Here is a 24,110-nt window from a genome sequence, read left to right as displayed (position 1 = left end):
CCAGTGTGAAGATTCGGCTGTAGAATATGTAGTTTTAAATACGTAGTTTGACGTAGATCTCGGAAAAGTGAGATACGGCCAGGAATGAGTGTGGGTACCTCCGTCCTGAAGATTCTGATCGGCGCCGATTGAAATAATTCGCGGTGCATATCTCGGCTTATGGACGACCGATTGACACGGGACAAACACCGATCGATACCAAATGGCTCTGGGGGGGGGGGGGGGGGGGGGGGGGGATAGAGTGGCAAGTTTTCCTACCCGACGAACCCGGAATTATCCCGAGGGGATAGGGGTGAGAGTAGAGTCGGGGGAACGGGGGGGCGAGTACAAGTACCAAGCAAGTACCAAGTACTTTCGCAAGTACCAAGCAAGTACCAAGTACTTATGCAAATACCAAGCAAGTACCAAGTACTTTGGCAAATACCGAGTACTTATGCAAATACCAAGCAAGTACCAAGTACTTTGGCAAGTACCGAGTACTTTGGCAAGTACCAAGCAAGTACCAAGTACTTTTACAAGCTCAGCAAGTTTTTCGCCAATATCGAAGCTTCTAGACGTCCGATCGTCACCGGAAAAACACCACTCGATCCCAAATTTTCTCCCGAATCTTTTTATGGCCAAAGCGACGCAGAGCGAGCCAAGATATCTTGTTCCACAACTATTTGCCGTGCATTTGATAACTTTCGGAACGAGAATCTCAGACTATATTTTAACCGGGTGAGGAGTTCCTCTCTCCGTTCGACGCTCTGCGGCGCCCTGTAGTGAGCACGACCAACGTACGACACTGTAATTAGTATAGATATTATCGTGACATAGTTGGCCACTCTACGCTATGCACGCTTTTGCCTTAGCTCCAAACATGCACCAGCCATTCGTGAAAAACAGGTTCCGATTTTACCAACTGTAGTTTGCGCCATCTATCGGTAGGATTTGAAGCTCTACCTTTGGCCTACCGATATTATCCTTCGATACGGCGCACACAAAGCACGTTTATAAAAACGAATGATACCGTGACAAAGAGCGTCTTCAATAGCCCCGGTGAGACCAATAAACTTTCGCCATTTACGCGTCCCGAAAGAAATATAGCCGATCACAGCGCGGAGACGGCGCCCGGTAGATGGCAGGCCCGTCGAGGTTTTTCAGCAGGGAGCCGCGTCTGTCCGCGACCAGGCGTCTGTCTGCGACTAGCTCTGCCCTCCGCCGCTAGATGGCAAATGTCAGATTTGTCGCTCATGAGTATTGAAAACCAAATAAACGCAAATAACTTGAATGAGAATGATAAAAGAGCTAGAATTTTACGGAGATTGTTGAGACACACGCTATGGAACCGCAATGGAACTATCAGTATTCACTATTTCGGTCAGAATTTTGTGCAAACGATCGTTATATTGGTACGATCTTGAAACGTCCAAGTTGATTAATCTTCTAAATAAGTTATTTATAAGGAACGCCTGCGATCTAATATTCAGGCCAGGTAACGGTGCGTTATTAACATTATTGCGGCCACCAGCCGTCCGTGCGGCTTACGATGGAATTATCATCTTTCTTGGGTATTTCGCCGGCCGCCGGCAGCGCATATTCTCAGTTTCCGCAATATTTTCAAGTGATTCAAATGCAATCATCAGAACAACTTTTTCCTGGCCACCGGCAGACGGCAGTGCATGATCAAATCAACTCATGTGATGCATTTGCAATATCTCCCAGCGATCAGAGTACGGCACCACCGTTATATTTTCAAGTGAATCACGACTTTTGCACAAATACCAAGAATGCAATGTTATGATATATTCTGAACCCCCCCCCCCCCCCTCCCTGAACATGTCAGCAAGATGAGATCTCAAGTAGGTACGTGATGTTGAGACACACGCTATGGAACCGCAAGCAGGCCACAGAAACGGCGAAGCGGCAGACAACCGCCGTGACTTCACTGGTGGCCGACAGTTCATATGACGTCACTGGCGGCTGACAGCATTTCGTTGTTACTTATATCTCAGCTTCTAGATGTCAGATCGACACCAGACAAGCGCCGATCGATCAGTTGAAAGTACCAAGTGCTTTTGCGAGCACCAAGCAAGTACCAAGTACTTTTGCAGTACCAAGCAAGTACCACTTTTGCAAGTACCGAGTACTTTGGCAAATGTTAAGCAAGTACCAAGTACTTTTGCAAGTACCAAGCAATTACGAAGTACTTTCCCAAGAATCAAGCAAATACCGAATACCTACTTTTGCAGCCTGAACAGGTTTTTCGCAATTATCTCAGTTTCTAGAAAACCGATCGACACAGGCCAAACATCATTCGATCCCACATTTTATACCTCATCACTATATAACCTTTTGCGCCGCGAAGCAAGCCAGGATCCACTAGTCTATATTACTATTTGAGGAGGGTGCGTCTGTCCGTTACCGAGGTCCCGACTTGGTGGTGCTTTGCGTGGACTACAGGCCAGACCGTTGCACCTAGCCCGGTGAAATTTGCACAACTTATAGATCAAGGATGCGCGACGTGCCTTTGGGGGGTCTCAGCTCGATCGGGTCGATAGGGAGCGCGTGGCGCGTGCTCAAAAAGTGCAAATTCGCGTCATAGACTTTACATGTATAAATCGGCTTGCAAAATCGGGCGAAAACGGCTAATATTGGCCGACACGGGTCCAGTTCCCGTGCAATATCTTGGTGACCAGGGGTCCGACCGGCACGGGGAAAACAGCATCGTGTAGATAATTGAATGGGCAATGGAATCGTGTGCGATACAGAGGATAGCACGCGCCACGTGCACCGGGGAGGGCACTTTTGTTGAAAAATTGCGGTTTTTGGCGGATTTTGGAATTGATTTTATTTTTAGGTGACCGTTAAACAGGGCGAGTTGGAACAACGCCTGTTGGCAAGAGAAATGTACCGCCTATCATATAAAAATTGTGAAAAGCTGATTGATCCAAATCAAGGTGGTACAAATCACGGGAGAAAATGGTGTTTGTCAATTTTGTGTCACTTTGTTCATCAAAATGGCTTTGCTCCATGATCTGATGTATCTGGCAATCAAAAATGGCACCGTTGGAAAGAGCATTAAATTCTGACCAAGGTTCAGTCTTCATTTTTGCATGATGAGCAACAGTATTCTTAAAAACGTAAATTTTCCAAACCATTGCATCGTCATTTTTAGCGAAATACATCGACGGCCCTCAAAAGACTTCACGTCAGTTTTCGAATCATTCTAAAGTAGAACGCATGATAATACGACACGGGCACCTCGATGCGATGTATCTTTTTGTTTCTTACAAAATGCTTGGCCGTCAAAAAGCAATCGAACGAAATGGATATCTACCAACCAAATCGACACAGACCAACCCAATACCCACGGGTCAAAAAATCCCCCTTCGCGTTGCGGAGCACGCGGGTAACCCTAGTATTTCTCTTATTGTACTAAAAATGAACCTAAAAAAGTAATCTTCTGTAGGAAACTGCCGAGCGGCAAAGGCGCTCCGTTCTAAAGTTACGTTCTAAGCTATATATAGCCTGCAGGAATCCGCACCAGCCATGACACCATACAGGCTCCAAATACCTATTACGAAAACATTGAGAATGCTTCATTTCTGTCGATATGGGTACACTAAATTGCAACAAAAGGGCAAAAATTCCCTGACCGAACAATTATGGTGGCTCATGTGACTACAAACATTTCATTTGACAACATGGGTACAATGACAGGAATTGCATAAAACAGCACCTCACCGCGTTCACTGGTTGAGTGCCCAACCAAAAATTAGGTACATTTAATTTCTTGTTCAAAGCTTAATGCGGTTTTAGTGTGCAACATGCTCATTGTTCAGTCCGTCACATGTACTTACAGACGTCAATTGACAGTCAACAAATGAACAGTGTCTCCAACCTGAGACCCTCTAAAGCCTGGTTGGAGGTTCAATTGAAAAGAGAATGAGTGACATAGGTACATAAACCACACTAAAACGCCAGCAATATCTGCACTGATCTTTCCCATAATCACTCACCATACCAGTAAGGATGAAAGCCATGTCCAACAATCCATATCATTTCACTGTTTGACTTCTTATTATTCTTATTCTTAACACCACAGCAGCTCCTTATATACTGCACACACGCAACACTTACACTTTGTATACGCCACCCTTCACAACGCACACGTCCTCTCCCTTCTCTGACTTGGCACAGACTGAACATGGCGGGCGCAGAGGGGCGCACAAAATGGCGAACTTTTTCAATTAACTAAGGTCTTTGTAATGCTACAACAAAAAGGGTAGTAAGAAAACTAAGATTGTAAGTTACAACATGCGTTTGATTTGTTAATTAACACGTTACTCAGAAAAAAAGGCAAAGAAAGCATAAACAAACATGTTTGTCAAATAACACGGCATGGTTTGCACGGATAATATTTGTCGGCTTACAATGATGTTAGCTTTTCTGCTTGGATGAAATGGATGTGGTGTAAGGTTGCAAACATATGTGTTATCTGACCCGTTTTTTGCAACAACGTGTGTTTTTATACTAGATTTTGCTTGAAGAATTAACTAACTGGTTTGTTAGCATTTTTTACAGTGTAGCTGCACTATTTTTACCATATTTGCCGCACACCCGAGAACTGTTCTGATGCCATCTGCGTCGGGAAGCCGCCCTGACGGGTGCAGCCTGCACCTCACCCTCCTGTGCGGCCCTGAGCCCACTCCTGGGCCATCAGTGAGGGCCATCCATCACACGGGCCGCCGCTTCTTCTGTCGCCACCTCGTGCATTAGCCGCGCTGTCCGGGGCGGAGGGTGCGACCGTCCGCAGCCCGGGCAGGCTCTCTTTGTTCGGCTCCAGTGCAGTTCGTGACCCGGCCCGAGCCGGTATACCACGGGCGAACCACTGTTTGCTCACTGCTACAATCCGCTTAGCCGCACAGACTGGATCAGCGTCTAGCGTAGCACGCTTCATAACCGCAACCGGACTGGATTTGGGCGGTGTGACGACGGCCTTTCGGCGGCGCTGCGGCGTGCACTTCCGGGGCTCGCGTGTCGCGAAATGCGGGCTCCGTACGCCACCGCCGCCGGAGTCGGATTCTCGTCACATCCAATCACGGACTGCGGGTCGGAGGGCGGCGCATCACAGGTCGTTAGCGCGGCATTGTGGCCGCCCTGGAGACCCGTCGGAGCCGCTGTCCGGTGTCCGACCGACTGCCGGCAGCGCCACAGGCCGTAACTCGCCGCAGCCTACACAGCTAATGACCCCGCTGTTACATGGCTCGTAAAGCCGAATAAACGACAGTGGGTGTCGCCCGGTCCGCCCGGCCGCCGCGCCGGGCAGACCGGGCGGACCGTCCATTCAGCTCGCGGCGCGGCGGGTCGCCTGGCGGACACCGGCGCTTCGACAGCCGCCTACCTGTCACAACAGGCGACGCGGCGCGCCGCGCAACACCATGTGACAGACGACAAAAACGACGCGGCGCGGCATGGAGCGGCGCGACGCCCGCCGGCCTCCCGCCGGCCGCCGCGCCGGCTCGGCCCAAAAACCCAGATGGTGCGATTACACCATTAGGAGGATGTAGCCGGCCACTCGAATCTGAATCAGCGGCTAATTGAAGTTCTCTGTCTCGTGCCATCGGTGGGTGAGGTGCGCCGGCGGCGCGGATCCGTCTGAGAGGCGGCTGAGCCGGCTCGGCGCCGCCGCCGGGCGGCACTGCTCGTGACGCCGGCTGGGAGCCATTACACAGGCGACCCGACCCGACTCGGCCGGCAGAGCTGCAGGGAATTTGAATGTGGCGGCCTCGCGCTAAGCCACACCGACACTGCGATTAGGCCTCCCGCGCGGCGCAGTGGCACTTCCTCCTGTGGTCGGGCCGGTGACGCGATCTCTAATGAGCGCAGTCATCATCATCCCCCGGACACTAATGACTGACAAGTGGCCTGTTGTGGCCCAAGAGCTTAATTGGTGCTGATTTATAATGCAGTCATGCAGCAGCGATGTTACCATTATTTCCGAACAAGTCTGACAGATTCGCTCCTTGTGTAATGACGGGTTACAGTGCATTTTAAAATAGGGTGATTAAATCCTGCTACAGCCGTCAATCACAGTCCAATATCTTGTCAGTAAACGGCCACTCCTGTTCAATTAGACAATGCTAAGTAGCCATTTGATCAAACACATTGCAAGCGCTGAAGGCACTGGCCGATGCCTCACACTGACGCTCATTCCATTAGTTTTCACGACTCAGCTCTGGACTCTCGATCCCGTTCCCTCACGAACTCCGATAGCGGGTCGATCCTATCTGCGCCAGTGTCCCAGTGGGCACCTGTTGTCCCTTTCTGTCACCGTCTCGGACGTCGGCGCCGCTATCTGCCGAGACATCTCCATCCCCGCCATTATCCGGGCCAATTCCCATTCTCTCCGGTCCACTCTGTGCACGCTTCGTCCGGTACCAGTCGACTCGGCTCGCGTTAGTTGATCCTTTGACTGAAGCCGACGCCGGTGTCTGTCACGAGACGTACCCAGCGAAAATACCCCGTCCTTGCTCTGTCAGGCCCGCACACCAGGCCGTTCTAATTAAGAGTGACAGACCCTGACCCCGCAGTGATATGCACTGGCAGGGCGAGAGCCTGGTGAGAGAGAGGTGAGCGAGGTGAGAGAGAGAGAGAGGGAGCGAGGTGAGAGCGGTTGCGGAACGTCCGGGCGCGCGCCGCCGGCTCTGGGGCACGGGCGGAGCTCAACTAAAGGCGGAGTTGGTAGCCGCCCGGGGTCCTCAGTGGCTGCCGGTGGCCGGCTACCGGCCGCGCCGCGCCTCTTACCCAACTCCCACACGGGGCGCTAACTAGCCGCACACAATTACACCACACAACGAACAGCTGGAACCCCGGGCAAACAGTGTGAATTGAAAGCCAGTGCTGTGCGGTTGGCATGAAAGCCTCTCGAGCTAAATGGCGTAATGACGGCACCCTCCGTGATCCAGCGGGCCATGAATAAGCATTTCAACACATTCTTTTCCTGGGCAATTAGCCTCCCAGCACGCTGCCGGGCCGCCGGCCGCCGTGCAGCGACGGCCGGCAATCTAATCCAGTCGTGATGAGTGCTGAAGCCGCTAGCAACGGCCGTCCGTTTATTTATATAATACGCTCATAAATATCGGACTCATTTTGCGATCACAGTCATTTGCATAAAACTATAAGCCATAAATTGCGAGCGGTCGGGGCGCTCACGGAAACAAAGAGGCGTCGGCCCGCGGCGGCCGTACGGACGGGGTGCGGCCACCTCGCCGCTCGGTAGCCGCCGCCCTCCACCCAGCCAGCAGCCGCACACAGACATATATCACAGCGGCGCCGCGCCGCGACACACACACTCACACACTGCCGAAACAACAACATCGCCATACGGCTGGGAGGGAGAAATGGCAGTCACAGAACTCGGGATCTGGGAACAACAAATTATATGGAGAAGGCACATAACGAGAAATCGTCCACTTCTATAGATAGTTACTTTCAGTTGAATCACACATTGAGTAAAGCATGAACATTAAACACTAAACAGTCTCACTGGACGGATGATAGATACCTAAAAACGGCACGAACAACACAAACACAGCGAATCACCGACACACCCTGCCATGCCTCTGAAGTACGGGCTCTGCACGTCCCACCACAGCGCGAGGAGCGCTCCCTGACTAGCCGGGCACACCTCCCGATGGGCGGTACCTCAGATATGTACCGCCATCGGGTACTCGTACTCGGGAGGCTCCTCCCGCCGCGCGCGCCGCACGTCCGGAAGCTCGAATTTCAGTTTCTCCCAGAATAGTGTGTCGCCCCAGTGCAGCACAGGACTGGTCTTTAGGTAGAGTCTGAGGTCGGGGTCGAGTTCTCTGGTCGGCACGGCGCCGACTATTATCACAATCAGCCGACCCTGACGCCCGCTGAGCGCCTGGTGCAGCGCCGACTTCACCTCGCAGCGCGACCACTCGGCGCGCACAAAGTGGTCCGACAGCACCACCACCGTGCGACGGCTCGACTCGATCGCGTGCACGATCGTGTCGGCCACGTAGGCGCGCACGGCCAGGTCGCGGTGGTGCAGACACAGCCGGAAGCTGGGCTCGTCTGTCTCCAGCGCGCGCGCCAGCACGTCCACCACAAACGGCTCGTCCTTGGCACTGTAGCTGACGAACGCGTCGAACAGCTTGTCACTCTCCGCCTCCGCGCGCGCGCCCGTGAACATGCGCACGCCGTATTTGGCATAAGCGAGCACACGCATCTCGTGCCAGAAGATGTACACCACGACGGCGACTACCACAGCGACCAGCGCGAGCACCGAAACGGCGGCGATGAACGCGTAGTCGCCCGCCGAGCGCCGCTGGTACACCTGTGTCGCGATCGTGTTGTTGATGAAGTGACACGCCGTGGCGTTGTGGCCGAGAATTGCGCGGGGCACCGCGGTGCTCGTCTCGTTCGGAAAGCACCTCAGCGTCTCGGACGCCACCACTGCACTTTTGGTCGCCTCCAACCACTCGCGGAACGTCTCCAGGAAATCGCACGCGCACGTCCACTGGTTCGCCGATACGTTCACCGACACTAGGTGCGCGTGGCGCGTGAGCTGCAGCGGCGCAAAGCGCACCAGTCGGTTCCCGTCGAGCCGCAGAACCTGCAGCGAGACGAGCGGCGTGAACGTGCGGTTGTCGATGGAGGCGATGACGTTGTCGTGAAGGTAGAGCTCGCGAAGCAGCAGCAGTGTGTCGAACTCGAATCCGTGCAGGCGCGCCAGGTCGTTGCGCTCAAGGTGCAGGACCTGCAGGCTGGTGAGCCCGTTGAAGGTTCGGTTGGTGACGGTGCGTACTCGGCTGTCGTTGAGGTACAGCACGAGCAGGTGCTGGCGCCCGATGAAGGCGTGGCTGGAGAGGCGCGGCAGGTGGTTTCCGTCCAGGTACAGCTCGGTGGCGTCCATGGGGATGTGCTCGGGCAGCGTCTGGTGGCCAGCCGCCGTGCAGTCGACGATGTTCCCCGACCAGTCGGCGGTGTGGTAGCAGGTGCAGTTGGTCGGACACGTCATTTCACAGTCGCAGGCGTCGAACTGGCAGCACTGGCACAGTGTGGCACAGTGACTGGTGTAGGCGCACAGGAACTGAGAGTGCGGCACCTCCACCAGCGGCATGTAGTCGCGCTGCACGTTGAATGCCAGCCGGCAGAACAGGCTCTCCAGGTCCATGAGACGCGGGTACTGAGACGAGTCGTTGTTCGAGTTCAGCTCGCCGAGCCACTGCAGCCGACAGTCGCACGTCACAGGATTCCCGCCGACGTAAAACTCTGGCCGCAGTCGGTCCGTGGCGAGGTTCAGACGGAACGCGTTGATGTCGATGGTGCTGATCTGGTTGGCGAACAAGTCGACCCGTGAGATGTTGTGCTTCCGGAAGAAGGTGTAGGGATACACCTGGGTGATAGCGTTATCGTGCGCAATCAGTGTCTCCAGCATGTCGGGGAGCTGAAACGGGCTCAGCGTCGTGATGCGGTTGAAGCTGACGTCCAACGTCTTCAGCCGGAGGTCCTTTTCCAGCTCATGCGCGTTTTCTAGCTCGGTGAGCGCGTTTCCATGGAGATCGAGCCACTCGAGACCACGCGGAATGTCAGCGTAGTCAAACGTAGTCAGTCGGTTGTTGGAGGCGTTCAGCCACTTCAGACTGTCCAGACCGGTGAGAGCTCCACGCAGCGACGTTAGTTGGTTACTATCCAGCCGCAGCATCTGCAGATTACTCAGATTGTCGAACACGGCCGAAGGAAGCGAACTGAGCTCGTTCCGTGCCAGATTGAGCGCTCGAAGCTTGGTGAGGTTACCGAAGTGGACGTCAGACAGGTCGCTGATTTGGTTTCCCTCCATCTGCAGTGCAAACAGCTCGGGCAGAACAGACAGAGACGCGTTGTCGACGCTCTCGATCAGGTTGCCACCGATGTCGAGCGACTTGAGCGAGCCGAGACGACCCAGCGCCGGCGGTACTCGCTTCAGTCGATTGTCAGCCAGGTCCAGCGTCCGCAGCCGAGGCGCAGCCGCCAGCACGTCGTCGTCGATCTCCACCAGGCGGTTGCCGCGGAGCGAGAGACTGGTCAGCGACTCCAGACCGTCCAGCGCGCCGACCGGCAGCCGCGCCAGCCGGTTCTGCGACAGACCCAGCTCTGTGAGCGCGCCGAGCTGCGCGAATGCGCCAGAAGGCAGCGTCTCCAGCGCGTTCGAGTCGAGGTCGAGCACGCGCAGATTCTGCATCGACTCAAACATGGCGGCGTCGACGCGTGAGACGTTGTTGTGCGCGAGCCGCAGCAGGACGAGACCGGGCAGCTGGGCGAGGGTGTCCGAGTTGACCCAGTCGTCCGACAGCCGGTTGTGTGACAGGTCCAGCACCAGCAGCCGCTCGAGGCCGGCGAACACGCCGGGCGCCATCACACGCAGACGGTTGTGCTGCAGGTGAATCTCTGCGAGCGCCGCGGCGCCGCGGAACGCCTCCGGCGGCAGCGCCGACAGCCGGTTCGATGAGACGTTGAGCACCTGGAGCGCCGGCAGCACCCGCAGCAGGCCGTCGCCCAGCTCGGAGAGCTCGTTCCGATCCAGCAGCAGCCGCGTCAGCCGCGGCAGGCCGGGGAAGTGGCCGGCGTGCAGCGACACCAGCTGGTTGCCGGAGACGTCCAGCTCCCGCACCGGCAGCGGGCACGGCGCGCCGCCGGCCGACGACAGCGAGATGTTGGTGAGGTCGCCCAGACGGTTGTTGGTGAGGTTCAGCGTCAGCAGCTGCGCCAGCGGGCAGAAGATGCCGGCCGGCAGCGACCAGAAGTTGTTCCCTCCGAGGTCGAGCAGCTCCAGCCGCGTCATGGCGCGGAACGTGTCTGGGTACAGGCGCAGCGTGGCCGCCGTCGACCACTCGACGCCGTTCGTGCGAAACGTCAGGTTCTTCAGCTTGTGGAGTCCGTCCAGCGAGGCGCGCGACAGCTCCGGGATCAGGCACTGCTCGATCCGCAGCTCCTGCAAAAGATGGCGGCCGTCAGCGTCGGTCGGCGCCCGGCTCGGACGTTCCGCCGACGCGGTGCGAGATGAGATCTGCCCGTCGGGTCGTGCCGGCCGGCCCGTTCACACAATGCTAATGGGATGCGGGGCCGGCGCCGGGCGCCCGGTCGGCACCGTTTGAATGTCGCCTCATTTGGAGGTGCCCGGGCCGACGAAGCGCCGCCGCCGGGGCGATGACAGCGATTAGAGGCCGCTCATCGCCCTGGAATGTTATCCGTGTGGTTTAGAGACCATGTAGCGAAATGGCGAACAAGTATTTTATGACAATGATGATGGAATTAGAATAAATCTGCGTTCGTGGAGATAAGATAACATCTCTATCTTCAGCCAACTTGCAACCATCTAGCATTTTTTACATAAAAAACATTAATTAAGTATGCATCGCTCTTATCACTGAATAACTGAGCTCAGTATTCTAATTTTGACGAGCTCAAGGTGACTTAAAAATATGACATGATTCTGTAACTTGAATGAGTTTTTGGTAACATTTTGCCTCATTTTTTACTGATAGGGCTTGTCACTTTTGCAAAAGAGTTCGTGTTTCGAGAGGTGCAGTTATCTTTTCAAACAATTTAACAAACCCTGTGAAACTGACTATTTGCCTAAGCTACTTGGAAAGCCCAGCTCACAGAGCCTTTCATACGAGTAGTTAGTTGACGTAATGCATAGTAAGGGAAATCGCTCGCTCACTCGTACGTAAAAATGTTGTTAAATCTTATGTTCGTGTGATTACTGAGTGTCGCGAATAAACTTTTACAGCTTTAGTGCATTCAGGCACATATAAAAGCGATTCCCTACCTTCGTCATCCAGTGCTGCATGTAATTCCTTCCATCACGGCCTTGTCTGAGTAAAAGGTCGCCAGTGCTCATTTACTATTTTACATGTGCGGTGATGTGCAGTCATGTAAGTTCCAGATAGCATGAACAGCGTCTGGTGTGTAAAAGTTCCTCGCGTTTTGGGTATTGAACTTCATCGCTTTCTTTTGTCTCATTTGTGTCTGCATGGTTTTGGCATGGCTTCATCCCTCACATATCGGCGGTATTTTTTTCTGCACATTTTGTCTGCACATTTTTCATCTGGCTATTCAGTTACTAGCAGGTTTCTCGGTGGCCTCTACATTAGAGGCCTCCGGTGGGGCTAAAGGACGTCTCCCAGTCGCGCCGCGGCGCTGCTTTCGGACGCCCTTCCATGGGTGGAGAACCTGCCCCGGCCACCCCGGCCGTGGCCGGGGTAACTTTCAGCCTACCCCGGCGCGGCCGGGGTAACTTTGTCCACTTTTGTAAATCCTAAAAGCTATCTCCATGCGAAAAACTGCTACCTATAAAAGTGTCTCTCATTATTCTTATCTACCTTGAAAGGTTTTTTAAAATTTACTTTATTTTCATTTTGGAGCTTCTATGCTCTCAATTTTTTTTTCATCGCGCAGCCCGACAAGTTTCATCTAACAACCCTAAATCATATTTAAGGGCCGTTATCGTAAGATGGCACTGCAATATCATCACAAGAGAGGACGAGGGTAATATCAGTGTCCAGTGAGATAGAAGGACGAGCTGTTGGGGGCTGGGGCTCAAGGCTCCTCCAACTTAACCCGCGCCAGGGTGGTGGCCCTATCGTAACACGTTGAGTCGAGCGGTCGGCGTTTCACGCTCCTTCTAACTCGGATACTGGGCTACGAGGCGAAAAGCGGAACGACGTTTGAAAGAGGGACAAACGTGATCAGAGAAATCTGGTCAAGTTTTAGGCAAGCTCAATCATAAAATCACCATAGATAATAAAAGCCAAATTCCTCTGATTTTAGCGTTCTCCAACGACTTTTCTCAAAGTTCATAACATAAGTCTGTCCCGTAGCTCAGTTGGTAGAGGCAATGGACTCCCGAGAGCCCGGGTTCGAGTCGCTCCGGCGCTCGATATTTGAGACTCCTGACGGTGATGGTCTGCGGTTGGTGGGAGCAGCCGCAGCCAGCTGAAGTCAGTTGAGTGGGACAGGCCGTGTCCGGCTTTGAAAGGCACGTTAAACTTTGGCATCTAAATTATCCCGTTACCCAGAATTGCGCGATCGGACGGTAGGGTTCGGGGTCTACCTACGCAACAAGCTCTGCTTAGCGTGGGCCCCCGGCTCTGTCAATCGGTCCATTAAAAAATTCGAGCTAAATCACTGCAAATAAAACATTGGATAACTCGTAATGGCAGACATCCATTGTTCCATGCCACAGAATAGGGGTTTGTTGATAACCGTTGACAAATATTTGTGCATCATCGTCTTTCTGACTTTCGGTCGCCGGCCGGGGTAACTTTTTCAAACATTCTCCACCCATGCGCCCTTCTGTCTCTTTTGAAGCTGCTTTTGAAACTATCGCACAATCCTCGTCCTTCTTAGTCCCTATCCCTCTCGTTCTTCGTCCCTTTTCGTCCCGTTCATCCATTCGCGTGCCTTGTTCTTCCCATCTTTCTTATCCTCATAACGTCCACCATTGCCCAAAGCGCGCCCTTCGTCCCTCCTACATTCCTCATCCCCGCTTATTTTATCATCCCTCACCCCTTCGTCGTCTCTCACAAGGAGTCCTCGCTCACCTCCAGATGCGGGAAGAGGCGGAACGCGCCGGGCAGCAGCGGTCCGTGCGGCAGGCCCGTCTCCACGCAGACCAGGTGGAGGCCGCGCACGGTCTCATGGCTCTGCAGCCGCAGCGGCGCCGGGTCCAGCTCGGCCGACAGGCTGGCCACCCGGCAGCGCACCAACAGCCGCTGGTCGTGGGGCACCCACTCGCGGCGGCACTGCGTCAGCGCGGCGGCCGGCGCCACCAGCAGCACCAGCACCATCACCAGCGGCGGCACCAGCGGCCGGAGGGGCGCCGGCGCCGGCCGAGCCGCCGCAGACAGCCGCGGAGGCGGCGGTGGAGGGGGCAGCGGAGGTGTCTGGCAGACCGACAGCCCCGGAGCGACTCGCCTGGGGAAGAAGGGACAGTCAAGTCACCAGACGGAATGACACCAATTTGCAGTGTAAAGTCATAGCATGCAACGAAACTGAGGCGAGACTCAAATAAACGGCTTGGGTATGCTGAATTCACAGGTCAACGCTGACATATTTGCAATCCCATGACACACAAATAAAACACAGAGCGATGCACGAACGTTGCTGGTGCGGTTTATTAGGTGGTAGTTTTTACGGTGACGGCCGGTCAGTCAGGACCGGGACTCGACCGGTGGGTGCGGCTGACATCCTCTGACAAGAAGCCCTCGGACCGGTGCGGCGGCGGACAGATGGTTTTTAGCCGGCTCATAGCGAGGTGTTAACGGCCGGACACACGGCATACCGAGCGTCCCAGGTCCGAGTATGTCCGCGAGCCTCCTGTACCAGCACACCGCGTCTACAGAGCTGATCGATAGCCACAATCAACACCCATCATATTACAGGAATTAAACGGATCAAATTCGCAAAGAACGCAAACGTGATGCTGAGTTAAGCCAGCGACTAAGCTTCACAGGCTTGCAGGGACCACATTTGTCTCTATCAGGGAATTTGCCGAGCCGCGATTTTTGCACGTTTGCAATCTGCGGTCGGTGGTAGTCAATGGATCACACAGTCGCGTTAGATGTGAGAACGGCCTTTTAGTGGAGACTGCTCAGCAGCCAGAGCGCTCTTATCGCAATCATTAGTGAAAACAAAGCTTGTTAATAGCTATCTGGATCTTCATTACATTAGTCGCGGTGCTCCTCTCAGCCAATTAATTAACTGTTTTGCACGCAATGTTCGCTGTTTATCTTGAGTCGCTCCCGCCGAAAAACTGGCGCGCTTTGTATGTCTTGATTTAACCGGTCTTTACTGTATGTAATTAACGTCGATAACATCCCAGTCTCGCCTGCACGTGCAAGCCTCAGCACGGCGCCAGCACGACATAAAGATAATTTCAAAAGGGTCGTTGGCTATTTTGAGCGTTTTACGTGAGTTGTGACTGGTTGGAGGCAATGACTAATGGAATGAGTCCACATGTTCTTGTGCGAAGAAAAATAAGCGCAGTCAACAGCTTTTTGTTGCTTGTCATAACGTCATTTCATGCCACATTTTAAGTTCTTATGGGTTTAAAAAGATAACCAGATGCTTTTCAGCTCCCTGCACACTTCGCAACGAGGGTTAGTTGCTGGCGATCGTCGACCATTTATACAAACGAACGATCAGCGAGACATATCGTTTCCCCAATATTCCATCAAATACCGCTAGGAACACCTTCAGATCTGTCTCTCCCGCTGACCATACCGTTGACGCGCTCTGCTCTCCTTATCGCCTTATCCTTATTCATTTGGCCTTATCTCCGACTACATGAGCGCCATATCAGCGCTGACCGACCTGATGGTTCTTCGCACACCTGGCGGGCGGCGCAGCCACATACAGAGGTGCTAGGGAGGGAAGCCTCAGAAGACTGACCAGGATGCTGGTAGTAGGAAAGAGAGGGCTTCAGAAGACCGACTCGGGTGACGTTGGTAGAGAGGAGGCTTCGGAAGGCCGAACAGGGGTGCTGAGAAAAATATTGGAAATGCGAATCAACTCGGAACGGACATACCTTTCCCTCATTTGTCATCTCAGCATTCCTCGCGGAGTCTTCCTAGCATCCCTGTGTGCAGAACCCGCATAGCATTCCAATTTGGGGTCCGCCGGCCGGCAAGCCGGGAGGGGGAGATGGGGGGGGGGGCGGAAAGCGTGTTTGTTTACCATGCATCAGATATAATGCCGGCTTTATTCCCGGTATTCGATGGTATCGACCCGACGGCAGCCAGATATTAAATCTAAGAAACTGGTTCCGCCGGCGGTGTAGCGCGGCGGCGCATCCTGTTTCTGAGTTATGGCCGCGGCCCGAAACCAGTCAGTCACCGCGATCGGCCAGGTGCCGCTCCCTATGTCGCCGGCTCGGCGCGTTATTGGTGCCAGTTAAACCCTAAATGGACGTGCATTACCGACTCGGGAGGTGCAGTGATTGATTCAAACTCTGCACTGGGGTTATATAACGGATGGGTTTGATGGATTTGTAAAAATGGCCCGGTATAAGCGGCTTCCTGACAATCTTTGATGTGATCAATAAGATATCTGCTCAAGCTCAGTCATAGGCTAATAATGTGCCCCAGGCCGGCGGCTTAGCTCGCCCACTGTCAAGTGCAAAATGAGAGCTTTTGTTACGTAGCATATGGACGAAAAGCCCAGCAAATTTCAACTTCTGGATAAGCTACCTTTGGCATCATCGAGCTCTTACACCAGGGCCCCATTTCAGCGCATGACGCTGGCCCCATTTCAGCGCATGACGCTACCAGAAGTCACCGGATGGAGCTCAGTTTCCAAAGAAACGGAATCAAAATTGCCATTTCTTTTGCTTACGTTTCCATAGAAACCGAGCGCCAATTACGTTAGTATCAGGTAGCGTCGTGCGCTGAAACAGGGCTCTGACCACCCCGCCTCCCCGGCAGGCGAGCTGCAGGTAACTCCTCAGCACTCTGCCACTTTGACATGTGAGTTGTAACTCCTTAGACGTCCAACTCCCTGTCACCTCCGGGAGAGTGGAGTGCCGTGCCGTATACCGTCTCTGTGCCCCCGGGCGAGGCGCGATTGTTATCCAAGACTGTGCCACTCCGGTGGCCGGCGAAAGCCGTAATCCCACCCGAAATTCAGAGCATGGAGGCCATGGAGCCCTCAGCGAGGTCTAACAGAAGGTATATGGGCGATTTTCATTTCACGATCATTGAAACGCAGCTCGGCGGAAATCGAGCTGTCATAAATTCGATTTAACAGTTCGATTTCTAAGCTATGTATTTGATCACAAATTATGTAACGCTAGAATGGGGTCTGTGGCAGGAGCTTCTGCATGACAGTCCAAAGGGCATTTATTTGCCACCGCCCTTGAAAACAACTCCGCTTAGTTGGTATCATCTGTAAGAATCTTGGTTGGAACGCAGTTGAATTGGGCGTCATGTTTAACATTTCCCTGAAGTAAGCTAAACAAAAATAGTGCATCAGTAGCCTTACATTCTTTATTGAAATTTAACTTTTTGCAGCAAAAAAATAGCCAAAATGCCGCTGACCATTATCTTGCACGGATAAGCTAAGATAAAAAGTTCGCAGCATGCAGCGTCACTAAAATGCCGTCAAAGTCAGATTTGAGTTAAGTCTCCCTCATACCGTGTTCGGTTCCTGAGGCTACCAGTTCAGCAGTCGATAGCCTCTACCTGAGTTCGCCTCCCCCTCCCCCGGGCCCCCTCTAACTGCACAGCAGACAGCATTGATGTGTTCACGAGAAATCCAGTGTATTCGTACGAGTGTTTGCACGCAGCAGTTGACAAAGAGACGGCGCCATTGGCCGGTGAGTGACGCTATCACGGCCTGTCAGCGGCGTATGTGAGCTCAATTAATACACGTTCAATTCTGTCAGCCATATCGGGAGTGGCAGCTGACACATTTTTGCCGTTTCACAAAGACTGCACAATGGAAGGCATTCTGACAGTTGAGAGCATGAGCGATTGTATAGCGTCCATATGCCACTACTTCGGCAAACTTTGAGGCTCGAGAAGGCTGACGTTTTTGGTTGTTTACCGGTTGTTATAGCCAGCATGACAATGGGTTATATTGCCGACAATCAATCTGAAAACTTTATACACTATGCCATAAAACATGACATCAGGAATCAGATCAGCCAAAATACTGAAATATATAACTTATAACGGAGCGACTGCAAATTTGTCACGTCCGTTGCCAAGCCACATACTGCAGGCTGTTTACTTTAGTATCACACCAGCAGCGTCCCTCATTGGTACATACACAGTTACATCCAAGATATCAGCATTATCGTGGCGTTATCAATGGCGCATGTCAGCTCGTGGTGAGGGCGCACCAGCAACTTGAGGGAATCCAAAGCATTTAACCCTATTCCTGGCGGGGGGGCCTCAGGAGCCCCCCCTGAGGTTTTTTGGTTATTTCTCCCAAACGCGTTGAGCTAGGAAGCTCAAATTTTCTGACTTTTCCTAAAAGGCTTCTACGCAACATGTCTGAAAATTTTGAGTTGATCTGACCTCAGGTCAGGTCACCAGAGGCGGTTTGGTGACCCTACCTCAGAAAAGTTTGCAATCACGCCAGAGCTAGAGTTTTTGACCGATCAATTTCTTCTCTTCAGGCTTTAGTTAGGGTACCAGTATGTGCAATTTGTATATCTCGGAATTTCGATATCGGTGACCTAAGGTCAGGTCAGTCTCGCGACCTCCCCATTATAAGTCAATGGGGGAAAAATCAACTCCCTGTTTTTACCACTAAAACGGGTCGGAATGGCCCCATATACCATACATGACTTCATATACGATCAACCTTCACTACTTTGAGGTCTGTTTTGCTGTTGGGCAGCTGTGAGGTCATGTGACGTCATCAAAGGTCACCAAAGGTTTTTGGCCAATAACTCCATACAGGAACAAGATACAGACGCGTGAATGGTCTCATTGTGTTCAGCTCGTCAAGACGCATCGAATGATATACATGATGACCTCGAGGTCACGTGACCTGAGGTCAACCTTTGACCTTGACCTTTCGAGGTCAACATATATATCATTCGATGCGGATTGACGAGAGGATCACGATGATGCCCTTAGTTTGTTCCTATCTTGACTAATTCGAAAGTTATTCGAGAAAAACTCTCTCCATATCTAGCGCCGCCATTTTGACTTTTTCGACCCCTGTGACGTCATCTTTGACCTGACCTGAAAATGACCTTAGTAAAAATTGTAGATCTTGACCGTGCGTATCCGATGCCGTTTACCGTTTGTCGCTGTGATGTGTAGTTTTTGAGATCTGAAGGGGGGGCCGAATCGCCCCCCCCCCCCGCCAGTTTCTTGTCCCGGCGGAGCCCGCCAGGAATAGGGTTAATACAAGCTATTGAATCAAACACACTTGTCACATACTCCCTGAAATTGTCAACCCCGTAGGTGAACGGACGCCATCGCGGTCGGCGTTGCAAAACACGGACAAGCACGGTTTACCACCTTTGATCCTACCAAACCCCGCTTTAAAGTTAACGTTTTCGATGCTCCCATAGTCTTCCATTGTTTTTTCGGTACCATAAAGCACTATCAAACTAAAATTTCTGGTCGTATTAAATGCAATGAGTAACAGCAGACTGTCGCCGCGCAGCCTCGCTGGTTTGATCCAGAAGTCACGCTCTGTTTCACGAGTTAATCTCGCTCAGTATCGTCCTCTTCATGCGTGTCTGATTTTCAGGACCGAAGAGCGACACTGAACCGATACTCTTTTGAACTACTGAACCGATACCATCACAGGCTTCACAGTTCTTTGTAATTGAGTCATTGACCATATCAAGGACTCCCCGCCATGGTGACAGCTCAGGTCATTCGGTTCACGCCACATCAATGCCCTGAATTACAACTGTTCCTGTCTCTCCCCTCTCTCCTCCTCTCCTCTCTCTCTCTCTCTCTCTCTCTCTCTCTCTCTCTCTCTCTCTACCTCTCCTTCCTCTATCTGCTCTATCTCTCCACCCCTGTCTCTCCTTCTCTCTCTTTTACCACAGCGTGCCACACGTCACATTTGGCGACAACAAGAGCCCGGCATGCGATTTGTAGCCTCTTATGTCACCTCAGAGTTTATTGCCCGGGCGTGTGACGGTGTCAGCCCTCGCGGACAGTGTCAGACCGGAGTGCTGGCCTCCCGCCGACCTATGATATGTGTCACCGGCCGCAGAATCACTGCAGAGTGCAGAGGCAGACCGCTACGTGCAGTCATTGTACCGATCTGCCCGGCAGAGGTTAGCGATCTCATATATCCTGCTTACGAAAATCGGCGACCGAAACCGCGACACTCAGCCTGCGGATAACGTTGAAAATGCCGCCTATAGTTCGGACATAGACCGCAACTACTGCGAATTGTCATGGAACTAATTGTGGTGTAAAAGGCATAACAAGGTGTTAATATAATCAGGTTTTGATAATTTTCCTTGCATTTTATCACGAACAAAACATGTTAGCTCTTTCTTTCCTCTTATCCATATTTTCACGAGTACCCACCTACCTACCGACGTTGTTTTCATGACGTAATTACTTCATGAAAGTACAATCATCAGACAAGTGGGACAGGCGTCGCCTGCGTCACTGAGCCGGCGAAAAGAACTCTCCCTAGACACGCAACGCCATCCACTCGTCTGTGAGCTCCCGACGGGGACCCTACACGAAGGCTCCATCTTGCATGAGATCCGGCCAAGCAGTGTCGCAAACTGATCGTACCGGCGTCACAGCGTCCCCCGCCTGATCCATACGGGGAGTGAGTCCTATGCAGATGGTGGTAGTTTATGCATGGAGTGGTGAGCCTCATGCGAAAAGTGTCAACTGAACTCGATGTTGATGTAGGAAGTGAGCTCAGTGTATGTAAGGAGTGAGTTTGTGCGGTGAGCTCACACGTTGAGAAGGAAAGCCATGCTTGGGGACTGAATAAGCTCCACAAGGGGAGTGAGTTTCAAGCAGAGTGAGTGAGTACTGAGTACACTCAGTGATAAACACCGAGAGCGAGCTGCAGTCTGCACTCTGCACTGCTGCTCTTCGAACTCCGCAACGTGGCGTGAGAGGCGCCATGAACTGCGCCGCTCGCCGACCGGCCCGGACGGCTCTCCCTCCGATCAGATGTGGGCCGGCCGTACCTGCCGACGGCTGCACTCCACTCCTCTCCACTCCACTCCACTCCGCAGACCAGCATAGCTGCAAACTCCGCACCCGAGCCGGCAGAGCTGCAAACTCAACTCCCCAGACCGGCAGAGCTGCAAACTCCACTCCCGGGCCGGCAGAGCTGCAAACTCCGCACCCCGCCGCTCGAGAGGAGCGCCAAGGCCAGGCTTGGTCGGCCAGCCGCGCCACTGCGCTGGAGGGGGACACTGTGCAGTGACTGGAGGGAGGCGAGAGGAGACGGGAGACCCTCCATCGAGCGAAACTCGGGCCCGGCCGCGCCAGGTCAGTCGGCTGTTTGGCATCGTTACGACTTTACAGTCCGGCCGGGCCGGTTTAACGACCGCCGGCGGCACTTACGGGCTGGGTGGCGGTCGGATCGGCTCCGGCTCCGGCCGGCGGCACTTACGGGCTGGGTGGCGGTCGGATCGGCTCCGGCTCCGGATCGCAGTCTGTCCGCGGATCCAGGCGGGGATCCAGGCGCGGATCCGGAGCGGTGTCCGGACACGTCATGGCGGCCGCGCTACGGGCCGCTCGCACACCTCATCGGCTCCGGTGAGCGGCGCACATCACAGTCGCGTCACTGGCGGGGACGGACGGACGGACACTGGGAGCGGCGCGCACTGCTCGGCGGCCGCAGCTCGACTGGCCGGCCGGGCGGCCGGGCGGCGGCGGCGGCGGCGGCGGACCTGGAGGCGGGCGGAGCGGGTGCTCGAGCCTCCAACGACGGGCGGAGGGTCGTCAGCACGCTCTAACCGGCCCCGCGCTGGATGCCGATGGAGAGTCCGACGGAGCGCAGAGGCTCCGCCCGGACTGCGGCAGGAAGCCACTAAGATTGACTCAGCGTAAGGAAGTGTCACTAATTTGAAGATTCGGTAGCTGTATCACGTCAAATTTCAACAATGGTAGATTATGCTAGTTCAACTGCAATGACAAAAGAAAATGCTGTGCGCATTGAAGTGTGATCTCCAAAAGCTATTTGTAATGAGATTCCCCTGTGCACGGAAGCGCGGTACGCGGGCTCACATGAATAACTGCGATGTTGCAGAGGACAACAGCTGAGTGACTGCGACGTTGCATTAGAAAACAACTGAGTGACTGCGACGGGGAACAAATCACAGCCTCAGAAACCTCATCGTAGCAGTACACAGCATCACCACGGCTCGTACCGTCAATAAATGTATAACGATCCGTCTCGCCTGTCATCCCAGTCACGAGGATTCCGAACTCATCAACATTTTAGTGTGCATCGGACGACTTGAAGAGCTCGGCTCTGTCACGAGCTTGTCGTAAAGACGCCCGTTTGGTCTGGCCTGTTTGGAAAACGCAGTCAGCAGTCCCTCTTCAATAGCAGTTGATTTATAACCTGAAATACGTTTACACTCACTTTGAAAACCCCAAGCATGATCTGCTTATCCAGCAACTGGTGGTGACAGCGCTTATTTCATGTTTGCTTTACAAGCTCAGCTGTTGCATGCAGCTCCAGAGAATAACACCATCCGGAGTTTAAGATAAGGCGTGTCCTACATCGTCTCTGCATTCCACTGAGAGCCTAATCTCGCCTGTGCAGAGAGTTTTCTGGTCCTGGCGGCGGTATATCGTGTCGACTGATGTCATCGCATGAACGCTGAGCCCGGAAACTGTCGGCGGCCCGGCCGGCCGGCTGGGGGGACCCGTCACCCCGTGTTAGAGCTCCGCTGAGATGAGCGACGCCAGAGCGCCGCGGTGTCATCGTGCAAAGTGAAGGCCATCAAACAGACAGCGGCTAATCCGAGTCTCTGCATTCTGACGAAAAAGGCGTGATTGTTATGAGACCGCTCACAAGCGTCATTGTTTCAGACAAAGGCCAACAGGCATTGCCGCACAACTGGGCTGGCTGCAAAGTGCAAATGCACCGATGATTCTTTATTTATTATATTTTGGCTTCAAAGTTTGGAACAATGTCGTTGATATTGATATGCATTGTGCCAAGGTCTATGTCATTTACATCATGTTGTTGATAAAAGGGCTAGGTAATTATGCACTTATCCTACTTAGCTGAAAACCGTCAATAAACCACTTCAGCCTTTCACTGCTCTCCGGTAAATATATTCCACTACATAATGGAACTATCACAGCCTTTTAGTGGCTGTCACACAAAATTAGCCGCCTCAGTGGCCACAAAATGAACGGTCCCCCGGCGACCGTACCGCAGCCTGTCACCGTCGTCACCTCCCCACGGCGGACCCCGCGCGGATAACGAACGTGTTTACACTTCCAGTCGTCCTAATTAGCCACCGGCCGGCACTACGCTCACTAAATCAGGACGGCGCGCCATAAAACACTCACACCCGGTTAGCCGCGCCGGCATTGTCGTAGTGAGTCGAGCACTAGACCGAGTCGAGCTCCTCAGTCACCCCGACACCCGCTGAGCGCTGCGCTGCGCGCGAGCATTGTACCCAATCAGGGGTGCTGCCGTGTGGAAAACGAGCCCCTGGCGCGGGCGCGGCGCCGTCGCGCCTTTTTCTGCTGTTGGCGCGCCGTTTTTGTCGAGCACAAGATTGTGTCGGCGGAAGTGCTAAACGGGAAGCGGCGAGCCGTGTCGTTAACACTGCGCGATGATAAGGGTGTGAATGGGATGGACATGGGACGGCGGCGAAGACGGACCGACGGACCGAGCATATAGGAGCTGAGATAGGTAGAAACACTAGAAACACTGCTTGTTACAATCGGACTTCACAGCTGGAGCAGGCTTGTGATAGAAAATAAACTAAAAAATCGTCGACTGGATGCCCGTCATGGCTTCATTTGAACACCACGTCACACGGGCAAGATGCGGCTGACTCTAATCTTCTCCAGGCTCTGTTCATCTCTCCATTTTGTGTCGTCCCACTCCGTGACCGGATCGCGTCATGGCCCAGATTCCCGGCACAGCGTGGAGGAATGGTAATGCGGCGCGCCTATGCAGACCATATGGTCCGGTACATTCCAGACTAGAGGTTCGGGGACCGACGCAGACCGGCGCCGCTCCGTATTCGACCCACGTCACGCTCCGGGACGGGGCCGACGCAGTGGGCTGGGCTGGGACAGAGGAGTGGTGGGACGGTGGGATGGTGGGACGATGAGGTGGTGGGATGGTGGGTTAGCTGGACGGCGGATAAAGATGTGGGAGAGACTGTGCTGGTCACCGGCTGAAGCTGGAACTCAGGAGGTGGGCGGCAGCGGCTGAAGCTGGAAATCAGGAGGTGGGCGGCAGCGGCTGAAGCTGGAACTCAGGAGGTGGGCGGCAGCGGCTGAAGCTGGAACTCAGGAGGTGGGCGGCAGCGGCTGAAGCTGGAAATCAGGAGGTGGGCGGCAGCGGCTGAAGCTGGAACTCAGGAGGTGGGCGGCAGCGGCTGAAGCTGGAACTCAGGAGGT

General features: G+C 53.6%; 1 protein-coding gene across 1 annotated transcript; it reads right to left on the bottom strand.

Annotated features, from left to right (window-relative positions):
- Positions 1-7,064: 7,064 nt before the first annotated feature.
- Positions 7,065-21,365, bottom strand: LOC122379155 (toll-like receptor Tollo). The gene is made up of 3 exons (XM_043361109.1): positions 21,124-21,365; positions 13,599-13,971; positions 7,065-10,984 (listed from the first exon to the last, which is right to left on the bottom strand). Exons 1-3 carry the CDS (start codon positions 21,225-21,227, stop codon positions 7,691-7,693), a joined length of 3,771 nt encoding a protein of 1,256 aa, XP_043217044.1. The 5' UTR covers positions 21,228-21,365; the 3' UTR covers positions 7,065-7,690.
- Between the last annotated feature and the right edge of the window lie 2,745 nt (positions 21,366-24,110).

This window comes from Amphibalanus amphitrite, unplaced genomic scaffold, assembly GCF_019059575.1.
Source record: "Amphibalanus amphitrite isolate SeventyFive unplaced genomic scaffold, NRLGWU_Aamphi_draft 000072F_arrow, whole genome shotgun sequence".
Classification (NCBI taxonomy): domain Eukaryota; kingdom Metazoa; phylum Arthropoda; class Thecostraca; order Balanomorpha; family Balanidae; genus Amphibalanus; species Amphibalanus amphitrite.
Note: the sequence above shows the minus strand (reverse complement) of the source record. Positions and strands in the feature narration are given on the sequence as shown.